A 15,843-nucleotide genomic window follows, 5' to 3' on the forward strand; every position below is an offset into this window, starting at 1 on the left:
GGTAAGAAAGGAGGCGATTGTTCGCCGAGATATTCGTAAAACAGTCGCGTTTTCCACATCGCTACGGCGAATTTCGCGCTAGCGTCGTTTGCCAGCCCCGCGCCTTACCTTAACGCGCAACATCGCCGTTCCTACCCTCCTCCTGGTCCAACCGACTCTCTTCCCAAAAATCTGTACGCTCGATATCTCGAAAATCTTTCCAAACACCGGTTGCAAGCCAGAGAAATCTCGCGCGCTTATATCGTATTGTATTTATCTATGCACGCTGTGACGCGATATAGCCGCAAAACTTTGATAACTTTGATAACGCGCGTACACAGTGACAGCTGGCAAGCAACCGGAATACGTGTAACGCGTAAAAATACGATATATCAAATACTTCGAATAGAATGGTAATTTTGGTAAATGACATTGACCTCGACATTATGACCTTGGATATAAGCTTCGTCGTCGTAAGCCAAGTCGTTTTCGCTGTTACGCGATATATATCTAAATGCCTCTTAACAACGAAACGTTCGGTGCAACGAAAGATTTCGGTGTTTACTCGCGAGGTTCGAGTACCATGGAGTTCGATCGAGTACCATAATTAAGACCGTAATCAGGGCATGGCATTCGAGCGATGACAAAGAGCGGTCGAGATCAGTTGGCGAGATCGTAAGCGTTCGATAGTGGATAATCGCGTTGAAACTCGTGGGCGATCGCGAACAAGTCGCGAGTACCTATCGTCCTACGAATTGGCTGCTTACGTTCCAAGATTTAAACGCGATAGAGAAGGTCGGTGAAACGTTTGGATGCGAAACTTTGAAACTACGTCCTATTAATACCGGTTTAACTATCCTATTAATACCTGTCACTTGCAACGATGTAAAACCGAATCTTTCTCTTTGCACGGCTAGATCGATCGAATTTTTTATCGATGCCGATTTTGTTTAAACGTTCTAAGCGCTTTCGACGAATATCCAACGTTATCGAAATAAATCTCCGTTCGAATAATCGTTCAAGTAAAATTTCCGTTGTTTTAATCGATATAGGTAGGAAAAAGGTGTTTGAAAATATGCAAACGTTTGCCCGTGGCATACGGAATTTCTTTTGATTTTGGCATCCTTGATTTTCGTCTTGCAAAAAGTATGGACCATCGAGGCAAAAAGATTACCGACAACGATCGACCGAACGTATCGAATCCGATCGATCACAGGTGGATCAAGGAGAAATCGTTTTTGAAGAAAGCTATAAACGTTGAAAATTTGATTAAAAATTCGGCCATTTCGTCTGCAACGACGCGATAACACGTTGTATCTACGATAGGAGAAAGAGCTTCAAAGAGACTCGATGAAATCAGCCGAATCGCTCGCATCGGTAATTCGATCGAGTATCATTGACCTTTTTCTCGGAGTCACGGATCGGGTCACGCTGGTCGCGTGCCACGACACATTTTAATTACATCGTTCAAGTACAAGAAACGAATCACGCGTTCTCCGACGCGAAGAAAACTCTCCCCCTCTCTCGTATTTACTTCTACCATATATATCTTTACACACCGTATCCATTCCGTGGAATTTTATCTTTAAATTTATTTAAAAGATGGATTTTACAATTCGGTATGTTGTCGGATTTTACATCCATCGTACGTCTATCTTTTCGTTTGATCTTGCGATAAAAAACGTGTCGTTGCATTGATATATTAGATGCGATACCATAACGGAAACGTGAACGATAATCGATAGAAAAATCAGGCGTATTTTTGGATAATTTTAGGTGTAACGCTTTCTATAGATGCAGTCGTATCTACGCACAGATAAATAAAACGTTGAAACGTTGATCCTTTATCGCTCGACGATATTCGACCTTCGTCCGATCGAATGTTAACGTATTACCAGAACCGTTCGTTGCCAAGGAAACGTCGTACATTTTCGACGCGAGATCGTGACAATATCGAAGCGTTTTTACAGTATCTACGAACGTAACGTGACCACCGTGCCAGATTATTTTCAGATAAATCTTTCGCTGTATTCGTTTCGGTTATATACGTATTTTTCTACGTATTCTGCTATACCGAATATTCGTTTTGCGAACGTTCGTACGCGTCTTGTGGGCTGTGAACGGAATGGCCCGACTTACGGCAAGGCACAGGGACTCTGAACGAAGGCAAACGACGAATCATCTTCCCGACTCGGCAAGACGAAATTATAGCTAGCGATAAGACCAAATTCGATATGTACTGGTAAATCCGAATCAAACTCCAAGGATCGTCTCGTAGAGTTCGAACACTACTCGTTAAACGGAGGAGCTTGTTACAAATTTACCGAGAGGGCCGTTCGAATTTTAATCTTTCATCGATAAAGTTACTTTTCGTAAGTATCGTAAACGTTACTTTTGATCGTTGCTTCCCCTTTGATTCGTATACCCGTATGTATTTATATATATGTACAGTTAGTGGCAGTACAGTTAATTTCCGTGACATTTTGTATCGTTCGAATAACATAGAAATATCGTCGTCCAAGAATTTTCATCGCTTTAACCACATGACTTTTGACATCTTTTACCATTTAAATACGATAAATCCTCCGTTTTAGCAATACCGAAATATCGTCATTTCAAAATTCCTTTCGTCTTATTTACTTTGTAAAAAGACGTCATTCTTAGTTACACGTTAAAGCTGCAAGCATCGACGAAAAATTAAAAAGTAAAATGTGTAACGGTACTCGACGGTAAACTATCCAACGGTTTCTGTCCCGTGGCTCGCCACGCAAAGACCCTATCCTTCGGATAAGATAATTGCCGGATGTCGATACATTCTTACGGAATATTTTCAGCTAGCCTAAGGACTCGCTATAGATCTTAGGATTTATTCAGCCAAGGTCCTCCAAAGGGACAAATAGTCTTTGTCTTGACAGTCCCTATACGTACCACCCGCTACGGGAAGATGCTGAAAATCTGCTTTCCTCGCGTACGACGTTTCCCGCTGGCAACTTTCTCTCAACGAGGGTGGTCAGCGTCCTTTTCCAACCACCAACTCGAAATTTAGCCAATTAACAGCGACGTCCAGTTTCCTCATTTTCCGAACCGACGCTTTCCTCGACGAATCCTTAGACGTACCCAATCATAGTTTTCCTAAGCAGCATCATCGTGACGGAAAGTCAATGGTTAGACGCCTGTCCGAATTGATCGTTGCTGGTTGGTAGTAACAACCGATTCGAGTTCGAACTTGTTACCGCGAACCGATAATAGTAATCGCTTGTTCTACGCATAAGTGTACATACACAACATAGAATATATGTTGATAAATATTCATTGTTAAATATATTCGATTGTTCTGCGCCTATCGTAAAATATTTATCGACAAATCTCTATTGGATCTTCTTAGGAATTCGTCTAGATTTAGAAAAAATAATCCGTACAACTGCGATCTGTCAACTTTTGCTAGCGAGGCGTTGAGAGCATTGTTTTCCGACCATCGTGGAACACGTATAGTTGAGCGTCGTTACCAGTTTCCAAGCGTTCTATCAATTGCGGTCGTTCTAATTATGCTTTTAGTTCGTCGTTCTAGAGTCTGCACTCTGAAGCGTCTTAACGCACGGTGTATTAGATAAATAGAAATGTCTATTTCTAAATTAAGAAAACGGAAAAGAGAGGAAAGTAGGACTCGCTACGTTATCACGGGACTGGTAAATCGTAAATTTAAATTACTTGCTAAATAAAACACGCGAGAGAAACACGTATTTTGCTATTTTAAAATTACTATACTTCAGATATTGCCGTATACGAGTTGTTGAAAAGTCATATCGACCAACTTCGTAAATTGGAACGTTTACGTTGAAATTTACTTCGACGGTTGACGGTCGTCCGATAGCACAGAGATACGTACAAAGAGCATAGTCGTACGTTACCGTGTAAGCAGACGCGCCGTGGAAATAAAAAGAAAACGTTGCATGCAGGCGTCTTCTGCTTCTATCCTTGTCTAATCAGGCGTATAGATCGGTGTTACACTCGTGTATTTATCGTAGGATCGTACACGCGTTGTTAGACAAGGACCAAAGAGGTCTCTACGCGGCGCTCGCTTTCTATCCCGATATCGCTTTCTCAACTCGCTCGCGCGCTCTGTCTTCGTGTTTCTATGCTCGATAGCTGCACACCTCTCCTCGTCGTCCCTATCACGTTCTTAGCACGCGAGTGCTTTATCGACGTTTACCGACTTTTGTCGCCCGACTACGTGCATTGTACACCGCGGAGAATCGGTTTACTTTCAATGATATCGCAAAAGGAAAACACCGATACGGTGAAAGTGATCGAAGCTTAACTCGTGGTCTACGCTTGTACAAAAATAGCTTTTCTAATTGCGTTTGTCCATATCGTTCAGCGTGTACAAGACCGACAAAAAGTGAGTTTCTTTGAAACGAATTTTTTCAAACGGAACCTTTTCGCTTACTCGCATCTGTCTGTTAACATTTACGAAACATCGCAAATCCTTGAAAGACTTTTTTCGATAGAATGGCACGAAGATGGACGAGTTGCAACGAGCTGATCACACAGTCGTTCCGATTCGAAGGAAACGTCAATTTCAATTTTCAGGCCGTAAAACAGCTTTAGAACGATCGGATGCTCGAATTATCGAATCTATCGACAAATTTACAACGAAGGCCACACCGAATAGGACTAGAGAGAGAAGGATTCGCGGAAGATTTGAGGAGAATGAGGATGTAGAAGGCGATGGAACACCTGGCTGAGGGCTGCAGACGCGGGAGTGCGAGGATGAGCATGGAGGTCTTTCTGAACGACGCAGGTACGGGCCTAGAGGAAATGAAAAGAATTTCGAGGGACGAGGAGGAAAGAGAGGTAGGCGCAGAGACGAAGGTAATAACAGCAGGATAAAGTTGGGTTAGCTGTAATTAGAAAGAAAAACAGCTACCACAATCTTACCTGGAATAAACAAAAATTATGTACGAAATATCGATCTAACGCATATTCGTTATAAAAGTATTGTTCTTTTTGTTTTACGTTACCATGCGTTTATTCGAGCAACGCAACAACATTCGCATCTTCTTCCGTAAAATAAAAATACAATTGATTTAGAAAATAAAATGATTATTTAAGTTTTTCATCTTCTCTAATACTTTACGTTTAAAGATGAATTCGAAAGATGAAGCGTTACATGAAAAACATATCCGATTTTCTTTACGTTTCTTCTTAGCTATACCGTCTTATCCCACCTTCCCCTACGTACCTTCATACGACTTCCAGAATTTCATACCGAAAACGAAACGTGCGAAGAAAACGCGTAAAAATAAAACAGATTATTTTTCTACTTCGCTTTTCCCATGTGATACCGAAAACAATTACTTTAAAAGGTTCCAACTTTGATGTTTCTTATCACCGTTACATCGAATCCTAAACTTTCAAAATGATCACAATTATTATGCCACTTACACGTAGACGATTGCATCTGATACCTTTATAAATAAACGATGAAAAGAAAAAGAAAAAGAAAAAAAAAAAAGAAAAAGAAACTGAAACTATGCGAATAATGCGGTCTTTGCCAACTTGTGTTACGATGTCGTCATGCAACTATTCCGCAAATGTACTGCCTGTATAATTCGAGTATATACGTGTGATAATCAGGGGAGAGCCGTGCAGTACCGATCAAAGTTCCTGGCTCCTTTCTTCCAGATACAAGCTCTTTTATCCGAATAAACGAACGACAAATTTCTACGGCTGATATTTTCTTTCTCACGTAAGTAAATGAATTTTTTCTATTAACTATATTATATCTAGCCTATTAGGTGTAATTAGTCCCAATGGTAATGATTATGATTAACAATAAATTAACGACGAAAGTAAAAAATTTATTGCGAACAAATAAAAATTTCGATCCTTAAATCGATTTATTTTTAAATTATGCTTATAAAGTGCTATTAAGAACAAATTGATAAGCAAAAAGGGTCTCATCTCATATCTCGACCATTAGTTGCTGAGATAACGGTCAGTTTGTATGCGCAGGATCAATTCTTTGTGCAGTAACTGACGCTACTCTCCGGTCGAGACAGCGCGCCCCAACCGCGCTCGGGCCACTAGGCTCGCCGGCATACTTCGACTTTATTAATCTATTATTGGCTCGTTTCTTGTTCAATTTATACAGCAAAATACAAACAAACATATTTAAAATCGTAGCAATCGAATTATGGCCAATAACAAAAATAATTTAGAGTTCTATTTGCTGTAAATTGAGCCAATCAAGTCCCCTTTTCAAATCGATTGGCTCGTAAAATAAATATAACGTAAGAACGGAAATAATTTAATCGCTTTGTGCTTAAATTTTTAAATCGATTTAAAATCTTAAAAATAGACCGCAAGTGTCTTAGAGCAACTGTTACTTTCTAAGCCAATTGACTGGGGCAAAAGGTGATGCAAGAGTCGAAAGGTCTGTCCACAGACGTATACTGTCGCGAATAATAAAATCAAAACGTGTAGTAATTAACAAAAAGCATACTTTCTGAAATAATAGCTACATCTCTATTATATGTCATTTTTCCGTCAAATTGCATATGAATACAATGCATTTTACATTTAATATTTATGTCATATTCTATGTTACGCTGATATATATACATATATATATAATGTATAAAATACTAATAATACTATATTGCCAGGATATATACGTGGTCTATTTTAATATTTTAAATTGCGTTAAAAAAAAAAAAGATAAGAAAAGAAAACTAACCATACGTGTATCTTTTTTCACCATGTCACCGTTGATAAGCCGTGATTTGTGAATAGCCCTACATAGATCACACAGACGCAACGCGGACGATCACATCGGAATTTTAAATTAAACGTAGCAAATATTTCGCGTCGGTAACATCTGGACTGATACATATTTAGTACTCACCGAGTTCCGCGTAACATAATGCACCGATCAGAGACAAAACACCGGAAAAGATCCAAACTATCAAAGCCTGTCCAACGCTGCCGCTATTTTCCAGCACACCCTTCGGCGATACGAAGATTCCGGCGCCAACGATAATGCCGACGATAATCGCCACACCGTCCAGCAAACCGAGTTCTTTTTTCAATTTCACCGCATCGTTTTCATGGTTGTTGACTTTCGTGATCGCCAAAACTTGCTTCTCCATTGGCGCGATTTTGTCCGGCATCGTGTGCACCGCTTTCAAAATTACTGTTCGCGAGGTACTTGTTCGTCGATAGCCGAAAAATTACTGAACGGTACGAGCATACCGAGAGACGGCACACGCCTGATGCACGTGTGAAAACGACAAAGAAGAGGGAAGAAATATACGTGCACAGAGACAAAGACACCGGCTCTCTATCGCCGCGTGGCGTCGTTCACTCAACGGACACACGTGCGCGACTGCAGTCCTTTCTACGGTAGCAACGCTGTCGCCGCCTGCCGGCGATCGTCATTTCCACGATTAATACGCGAGTAACGCGAGTAACGCGAGTAACGATGGGACCGATGCAAACAAGATGCAATACACATTTCTCATATTCTAACGATTCGATTCGAACAAGTGTATGGAAAATTCATACAAAGTCGCAGACGACACCTTATCGTAACACCTATGATTCAAGCTAAGAAACTTGTAGTATAAGAATCGATATGTTGGTTCGAATGATTTTCATCGTGAATAAACGTTATAAATCATTACGATCTGTTTGGTTACCAATGGTAACCATTCGACCATTATCCATTACGGATACGTGTTCCTTTTCAGTTACCTACAATCATTACCGACGACGGAATAGTTTACTGGTTACGTACAGAATAAAATTAATTTTTTACTATCGAATTACCATTTAATTGGTTATCGTACTCTACAACTAAAAGAGAAAAGAAACGGTGTAAACTTTTCAAGCTATTAGAAATTGAAGGGTCGAAAGAAAATGTTTGAGAGTCATCGATGATGGTTACTAGTAACCAGAAAATGTCAGTGTCGCGGATAATTGGTTGTTCGTAATCTTCTATATGTCGATTTTACCCGGTATGATTGTACCCTAAGATGTATGAACGTAATCTTTTGCTTACGGCCAAGAAAGTCAAAAAAGCCGAGAAGCTAAAAAGTTAAGCTCTTTTGTCCAAAAATTCCGCAGTTTTCATGATGAAATATTCACGTTGCGATCGTGCTCAGCACTTAGCATGGCTTACAGTGCGGCTATTTAGAAAAGCATAAATAAAGTAAATTATCGTTTTGCCAAGTAACAAAGATTTTATTAGGATAATGAATACATTGCCAAAAGTCATTACGCAAATGGAAGTTACAAAAAGAATTTGGTAATATTAGAAAGATAGTTCATTATAGCGTTGTAGAGCATTTCAGTTTCTTTAAATTTCATAAAATTGCAGGGCCTAAATGGAACAAAAGATAAGATAAGATATTGAATAACTTTTAAAGTTTCTTTTTTTACAATTAAAATTCAATAGTGTAAATTGAATAGAATCCAATAATGTAAATTGATTAAGAAGAAATTACAAATAAAATATGTACGGCGTTATCGCGACTTTGGTCCTTAATGGATTAATTAAATCGATATTGATATTTTCGTATAAGTATCGAAGACGTATCGATTCTTCTTGATAGCTGCGTCTTTGATACAATTCGATACAAGATCGAAACTTGTAAAATGGTACCCAGCGATAAATAGATTGCATATATCTATGCATTTATAAGAGATTTTAAAGTGTAAAAATGTCCAGAAGAATATGCATGTAACTAGAATAGTCGTGTAAAATTTGAATATGATAAATATCGATGAGGTATCAGTCCCAACGTTATTCGTAAGTTTTATTTTCACATACCGTCCTTTTTGATCAAAATCACGATCAGCTGACGTTTATTTTACAGAAGCGCGGGAGCGTTCGCTCAACATACATATATATGTATATATACATAGATATGTATGTGTACATGTATGCAGCGTTCTCCCCCCCCCTCTCTTTGTCTCTCTTTTAACCACACTTGTTATACGTGAATAGCGATATTCCAATCTTTTATTTTGGAAATCTGCTCTATAATCTTGTTATAATTTTTAGCTATTACTATTGGAGTGATAAAGTTGAATAGTTGGATAATATAAATATTGCTATCTATAGATTTTACTACTGGTATTATAATTTTTAGCTGTATTATTATTAATATTATAAATGTTACTATTTGTAGATATATTACTCTATTTGCGTTATAATTTTGCCGTAATTTATAGTAGACTTTTCGCAGGCATTATCATTAAATTGGTTTAGTTTATGCAATAGAAAATAATTTGGAAATTGAGAATTGATTAGCGTTATAAATAAGCTGCGGAAAATATAACTATGAAATTGAAACTTGCTTAAAAAGTTGTTTTATCTGTTAAATATCATAAAGGGTACAGTACTTTGGATATTTTATACATTTCTGCATATTACGTGCATTCAAATCCAATCGCATCTGATCCAATTGTATCCGATCTATCAAGTACGCAACCAGTACTAACACGTAAAAATATCACTATTACATTCACATATTATCATTATATGTCACACTTATATATCGCATTTTATCGACCGATGTTTCCAAAAAGTTGGCACTTCGTTTTGGCCACATTTGAAACCGCGACAAAGCACATGAATTTCATTTGACACAACCGCACGGTGCGTTAATGCCACCCATACTGTATGCTAATGTAGATATCGCGTCGAAACCCTCGGACGAGACATTGCATTAGCGTCGGCTCTACGTCGAAAGTTAGCTGTAAATATACAAATACACGTTATTTCAATGTAAATAAACCTTCGGGCGAATATAAATGACGTAAATAATAATTATTCCCAGATATCGTTATCAGAGAAAACAGAAGTTGGATACATAATTCATATTGGTAACATCGTGGAAATTTACGATGATTTATGTACACATACACACGCACTCACACACGCACGAACACACGCATACTTTTTTAAATATATCGTATGTAGCCTGATTTCTTTTTTACAGGTTATAAATATCTTATTTAGATCGGATCGATTTTATTAGAATTTGAGATCGAATGATTAATTCGGTTTGTCTGATGTTTGCAATGGTACATTTTATTAGGAACAAATTTTGCAGGCTACACCAGTGTCCACGTCCGTTGCGACGCGGCGGTACTGTGTACTTCCTCTCATTTTTCTCTGCATTAACGAAATATGAAATTCATATTTCGAATCGTTATTCTTTGCTTTTACTCCGGAATTAGACGGTCAATTTTTTCCAGAAACTTGATTCTTAATTTAAAATGTTGAAACGTTATCCTTGGTTTATGAAAATTTACGTGAATCTCTTAATCGACATATTTTATTACAAGAGTACAAATTGTAAGATAAATTGGAAATTAAGAGTTCAGGAATATTAAAACTGGCAATCTTTATTTATCTTAAAGTTAAGCTTGTATTATATCGTGGTATTTTAGATACTTGTATAATTTCAAGATAGATTTTGAAATACCTCGTCATATTATAAATATTACTTTAGGATGTTGTGATATTGTACGCGATACTTGCGATCCTTCCTTTACGATTAATTACTTTGAGAATATACTATCGATCTATCGTCGACGTCTATAACAACAAAATATGTATGTGAAAGATATTAGATATTCGAAATTGAAAATACGTATATCTTTATCCAGTTATACTAAAAACGTTAAAATACATAAGTCACAAAAGATATAAAAAGATGCTTGTCTATATATATATATATATACTGTTAATGTAATGCATACGAATATTCGTGGAATTTAATACATTCTTCTATAGGGATATATTGTATATATTTTATTTTGTAAAGGAAATATAAGGCAGAGAGTTTAGAAATATGAACATATAATATATGCATGTAGACATGCAGATAATGATAATACTAGCTCGAATTACCACTGCGTATTGAGAGACGTTATCTCTTGTGTCAATGCTAGTAGCGTGTATATCAACTGAATTAAATTACAAACGGCAAAACATAGTATGATATACAACCAGAGCAGCAAACTAAAATTATATCGGCAGTTTGAATTTGATAATATCGTAACATATTATCATAATTCGATAATCGCATAAATTTTGTAATTAATATTATATTATAAATTGATATATAAAAGTTTTAGATGTATTATATGCTATTCATAATATAGTGCTTTCGGTATGGTATGCATTTCTACGCTGGCGTTGACGGACGTCCCTTGGCAGACGAATATAAATTTTGCACGATTTATAACCCAATATTTCTCTTTTATCGCGTAGGTTAAGCTATATCATAGGAATGTGATCGCCGCTAGGGGACCGCCTATGGCAGAATTTACTCCACAATTATTTAATATTCACAAGGTACGTTTAACAAAAGTTTTTTTGCAAATATCTCGGATGTTAAAGCCGAACGCCGGTAACATGTACATTAATAAGCTTTTCAGAATGCTCATCTTGACAGGATACTTCATTTCTGATTAACTTAGAAATTCGATTTGCATTAGGTCAGGTTAGAGTTTTTTCTGGGTGAATGTACAGGGGAGGGATTCATACCGTTTTATCAAAATGATTTCGCTACAAACTTTTCTTGATAACAAGTTTCTGATTACTTTTGAAACGGCGACCCCTAGCTAAAACTTTCACGATACTGCCATTCGGAACGATAATCTTGACAACATATTAAGAAATTATCGAAATCGGAGATGCCTCTCTCTCTCTCTCTCTCTCTCTCTCTCTCTCTCTCTCTCTTTTTCTGAATATTTACCCAAAGTTTTTAGCGAAATATTAATATCACGTTATCGACTGATGTACTAATTATTTGAATATCCAGGATGAAAAACAAATTGATATTACCAATGTATGTATACATTGTTACATTTAAATAAATTGTAAATAAGTCAAGTAAATTCATTGAAAATGATATTATTAATTTGCGTACATCCAAAACTTGTACGAATTTATTTTCGATATGACGTGAAATATGTGTATACAACATAAAATGAAAATATGGAATACGGTAAAGTATAGAGCATTTTAAAAATTGTATAATTTATTTTGACAAATTGTACACAATTACATTGTGTTAGATCATTGATTTTTAACGATGTCTATTTTATTCGTCTATTTTCATCAATTCTGATTAAATTTACAGAAATATAATAAACAATTTCCATGTGCATTACACAACATTAAAGTTTAATTTAACAGCAGCGTGTGCGTATATTAATAATAATGTACTGTCGTTTTTATAATTTTGCTTATTCGTACGTATATGTATGTATATGTTTTCGAAGCAATTGGAGTGCACTTGACTCTGTTGGTATTTGGAAAAGCATCGTTGCGCGCCCTATACTTAATTTTATAACAGTGTGCAGCTCGATTGATAACGAACAAACGTCAAACATTTAACCTAAAACGGACGCAGCGGTTCGTTAATAAATAACGTTTTTTAATCTACGGTAGTACTTTAAAAAATGAACAACATTGAAATCGAAGACTTTTATCATCATGATTTTACGACAGCTTCTGAATGGGAAGTGTTTATCGCGAGATTGGAAGAAATTATGCACGAATGGAAATTACCAAATACAAAAATTGGTCCTTGTTTAAAATCTGGAAACTTTGTCAACTGTGCATGGGAAGAAAATTTCGAAAAGCTTCATTTTGCTGGTTTGTTCATATATAAAATTACTTTATCAAAATTAAAATAAGTAATATTCAATGTACGTATGCCTTCTTTTTGTTTAACCGATGCAACCAGATGTTTTTATGTTATTACAGATGCAGAATTTACATTGAAGCATTACAAATTAAAATTAGACGATGAAAATACAGATAATCTTTTGGAGGAAAGCGAAGAAGAAAAAGTACAATGTCACAAGGATGCGTTAAATGCATCGAATGATTTTGCTAGAATCGATGGGAATCACTTAGAAATAGCTTGCTATTATGGTATTAGAGAATTTCTTGTTTTACAGTCCACTAAAAGAGATTCTGTGATGGATGAGACCAAGATTAGGATTTTACTTAGTTCTCTAGCTATTGCAGCGACCAATGCTAATTGGTAATTATCAAAGCTGTTTTCTTGGGATTATGCGACACGTGTATTTCAAGAGTGACATAATTCAAAATAATTCAATTCTGCGTCACAAAGTCAAAATGATCAAAGCAGGATCTTACAAAAGCTAAAAATAGAGAATTACTGAAATAACGTGACGTCATTGTTCCTTGGGATCTGTTCTGTTTGCCAGCGTTATATGTTTAATCGATAACTGCTTTATACGCTTCCAAATAGTTTCTCGTTTTTCTTGAAAAACTTATTCGAGTCGTGTCACTTTTGTAATACAGGTATACTCTGTTTAACATGGTAGTTAATTTACTTTTCGAACCATGTTAGACCGAAACCGTGTTGTAAGATTATCGTGCTATGCCAGGGATATCTGTACATATTTGCGATATATTAACACATTATAATGAGAAACAAGAATTGCCGTTGTACATAGATTGGTCGTTGTGTACAGAGACCAAAAGTTATCTGTTATAACTTGTCTGTGGATTTTTATATAAATTCGTATTTCGATGAATACAAGGATGGAGGTTGGACCTAGATAGGTATTTATCGCATCTTCTAAATATCGTAACGAATGTAATCAGACGAAAGTAAGTGGGCAAAAATTGGATGTCGTCGAAGGAAACACGGTTTGATGTTGTTAATTTTCTTAGCAGATGGATGATGACGTACAGAGGTCAACTACATTTCCATAAATGTAATCATATATTTGTTAATGGATCAGTTGATACATTTTGTTATTCTACACAAAAAGAAGTATAAAGTTATTTATGCCAGGAAACTATTAGTTTAGGGGATGTTCATTATTTTCATTATCCTATTTTTCAATCTAGAAATTTTTCCAGTAAAACGGTATGGTCAAATCCATTTCAAATTCTCTGTCATTCTATAAAAAGAAACGCGCCCAATGTCATTCAATAGATGAAATAGAAATTATCGAAATATTTCTTGAATTAATGATTTTTTGTTACAAATGGCTTTTCGCATGGAATGATAAGTTGCATCAACCGATCCATTGTGAAACATATGACTTTTTTTTTTTTTTATAAAAATACGGTTAATCTTTATAATACATTGGCCACCTGTAGAGAACTAATAATATCAAATCATATTGTCTTCAATGTCACTTCGAATCCATTTATCATGATCGCAACATCCACTTTTCATTCGTTCTGTACATTTCAAATTACAAAGAGTAACTTTGATCTCTTCTTCCCCGATTCTGCTTATGCGTCTCTATTTGGATAAAATGTTTGTAAGTTTAACGATATACTTATTTTTTAGCGATATACCTACGTTAGTACAAGTCCAGGAACCATGGCAGAAAATGTATCTTGGAACTAGCATCGGGAAAGGAATTTGCACTCACTTTGATATGGTGCACTTGAAAAAAGTTCCTTCGCACTGCAAATACCTAACTGGTATGAATACAGTTCTTAAAAGAAAAGTATAAAAGTAATCGTATCAGTTATGCAGTTGCGCGATTGAAACTACATTTATTTTTAGTATACCTATGGGTAATAGTTCTTTTGTACATGTTATTTTCAGGCCTACTTGCGTTATTTAAACAGAAAGTTGGAGAAGGTTGCGGAACAAGGCTTGACCCAGTGATGATATCTGTAAGGTTTTCGTATTTATTGAAAGACTGGACCAATAGTACGTGGACTCAAGAACCACCGGATTTTGATTTCATGCAAGGTGAAACATTGGGTGTAGCTGAACTCGGGAAACTTCCATTTGGAGCAACGTATGATCCAATCGCGTAAGATTTTTATGTTATATACAGAAAAGTAATTAAGATAATTAACCTTACGAGATGAAGAATTTGTTTGGTGGAATTGTTGTACAGAGAACTTCATTTGTACGCTACGTGGCCTGAAATGTCGGAGAACGTGGTAGTTGATAGCGAAGGTTTTACAGATTTAGAACCACAGACTGCCCCTGAATGGTCCGTGCAAGTGAAGATGGATTCTTCACCAGCCTGTTTACTCGGAGAATACCTAACTGATTTTTTATATCAATGCAATAATCAAAAAACTATGGTGGAGTTGCTGGGAGATGCTGTAACTTATTCTCAGCAAGAAGATCAAGCATTGAGTTCAGTTTTTAACATATTAACGGAATCTAAGATACCAACAATTTCAACAGTTGTTAGTAAAGCAACCACGAAGAAGAATAAAAACGTGGAAGGACCAATACCGGAAGAAATATTATTGTCGATACTCTATTTTCTTTTCCCCGACGCGGAAGAAAACAGCGTAAGTAATATTTCTTTTAATACTTTAATTTTCTTAAGATAACCGATCAGATTTTTTTGATGCTAAAGCATCTTTTAAATTGGCTATTTACAATCAAATATTTACAATCAAATCCTTAGAAAAGATCGATTTGTTTGAAAAATTGTTACGTTTGATTACAATCTGTTAAGTTATCTTTCAGCCTTTCTTTATCTCATTTACTCTTAATGTGCCATATAATACCGATATTAATGTAATATAATCGTTTGCTTCGTTTCACGAAATCGAATGAATTCAATAGAATGAATTAATATTATAGAAAACTCCGTACAGCGACTTAACCACATGTAACATAGATGAAGATCAGTGGAAAGGTGTAAAAACATGTGCAATGGACAGCTTAGTGTGGCGTCTGGCAATTGTTGCAGCACATTGTACGCATTATCTCGGTGGGGCGACAGCCTTGGCACAATTATGGTACGAGTTTGTGCAAGAAATCAGATTTCGATGGGAGAGGAGCATTCTTATATCTGGGTAAGTACTGCACG

The 15,843-nt window shown here is 36.3% G+C and overlaps 2 protein-coding genes and 1 long non-coding RNA gene across 7 annotated transcripts in view; 2 read left to right on the forward strand and 1 right to left on the reverse strand.

The window, feature by feature from the left end:
- LOC126914950 (large neutral amino acids transporter small subunit 2) overlaps positions 1-9,704 on the reverse strand; it is a 24,383-nt gene extending 14,679 nt beyond the window's left edge. The window contains exons 1-2 of one of the 2 annotated variants that reach the window (XM_050719253.1): positions 9,388-9,704; positions 6,887-7,402 (exon numbers count right to left, since the gene is read on the reverse strand). In XM_050719253.1, coding sequence (XP_050575210.1) covers positions 6,887-7,151 — 265 coding nt within the window. In that variant the 5' untranslated portion in view covers positions 7,152-7,402; positions 9,388-9,704. Of the gene's footprint in view, positions 1-2,907; positions 3,220-6,886; positions 7,403-9,387 lie in introns of those variants that run through there. The other variant, XM_050719254.1, reaches the window with a different exon arrangement.
- On the forward strand, positions 3,759-5,079 carry LOC126914955 (uncharacterized). 3 transcript variants are annotated; one of them, XR_007709973.1, is made up of 2 exons: positions 3,759-4,378; positions 4,474-5,079. It is a non-coding gene; the product is annotated as an uncharacterized LOC126914955 (long non-coding RNA). The 3 variants fall into 3 exon arrangements; XR_007709971.1 differs by having other exon boundaries at positions 4,488-5,079; XR_007709972.1 differs by having other exon boundaries at positions 4,570-5,079.
- Positions 9,705-12,351: 2,647 nt separating the features above from the next.
- The window catches only part of LOC126914550 (rab3 GTPase-activating protein catalytic subunit), a 31,279-nt gene continuing 27,787 nt past the window's right edge, over positions 12,352-15,843 (forward strand). For both annotated transcript variants that reach the window (XM_050718626.1, XM_050718627.1), the window contains exons 1-6: positions 12,352-12,658; positions 12,770-13,052; positions 14,343-14,479; positions 14,607-14,820; positions 14,908-15,316; positions 15,615-15,829. In XM_050718626.1, the coding sequence (XP_050574583.1) occupies positions 12,463-12,658; positions 12,770-13,052; positions 14,343-14,479; positions 14,607-14,820; positions 14,908-15,316; positions 15,615-15,829 (1,454 nt within the window). In that variant the 5' untranslated portion in view covers positions 12,352-12,462. The remainder of the gene's footprint in view (positions 12,659-12,769; positions 13,053-14,342; positions 14,480-14,606; positions 14,821-14,907; positions 15,317-15,614; positions 15,830-15,843) is intronic.

This window comes from Bombus affinis, chromosome 3 (assembly GCF_024516045.1).
Source record: "Bombus affinis isolate iyBomAffi1 chromosome 3, iyBomAffi1.2, whole genome shotgun sequence".
Taxonomy (NCBI): Eukaryota; Metazoa; Arthropoda; class Insecta; order Hymenoptera; family Apidae; genus Bombus; species Bombus affinis.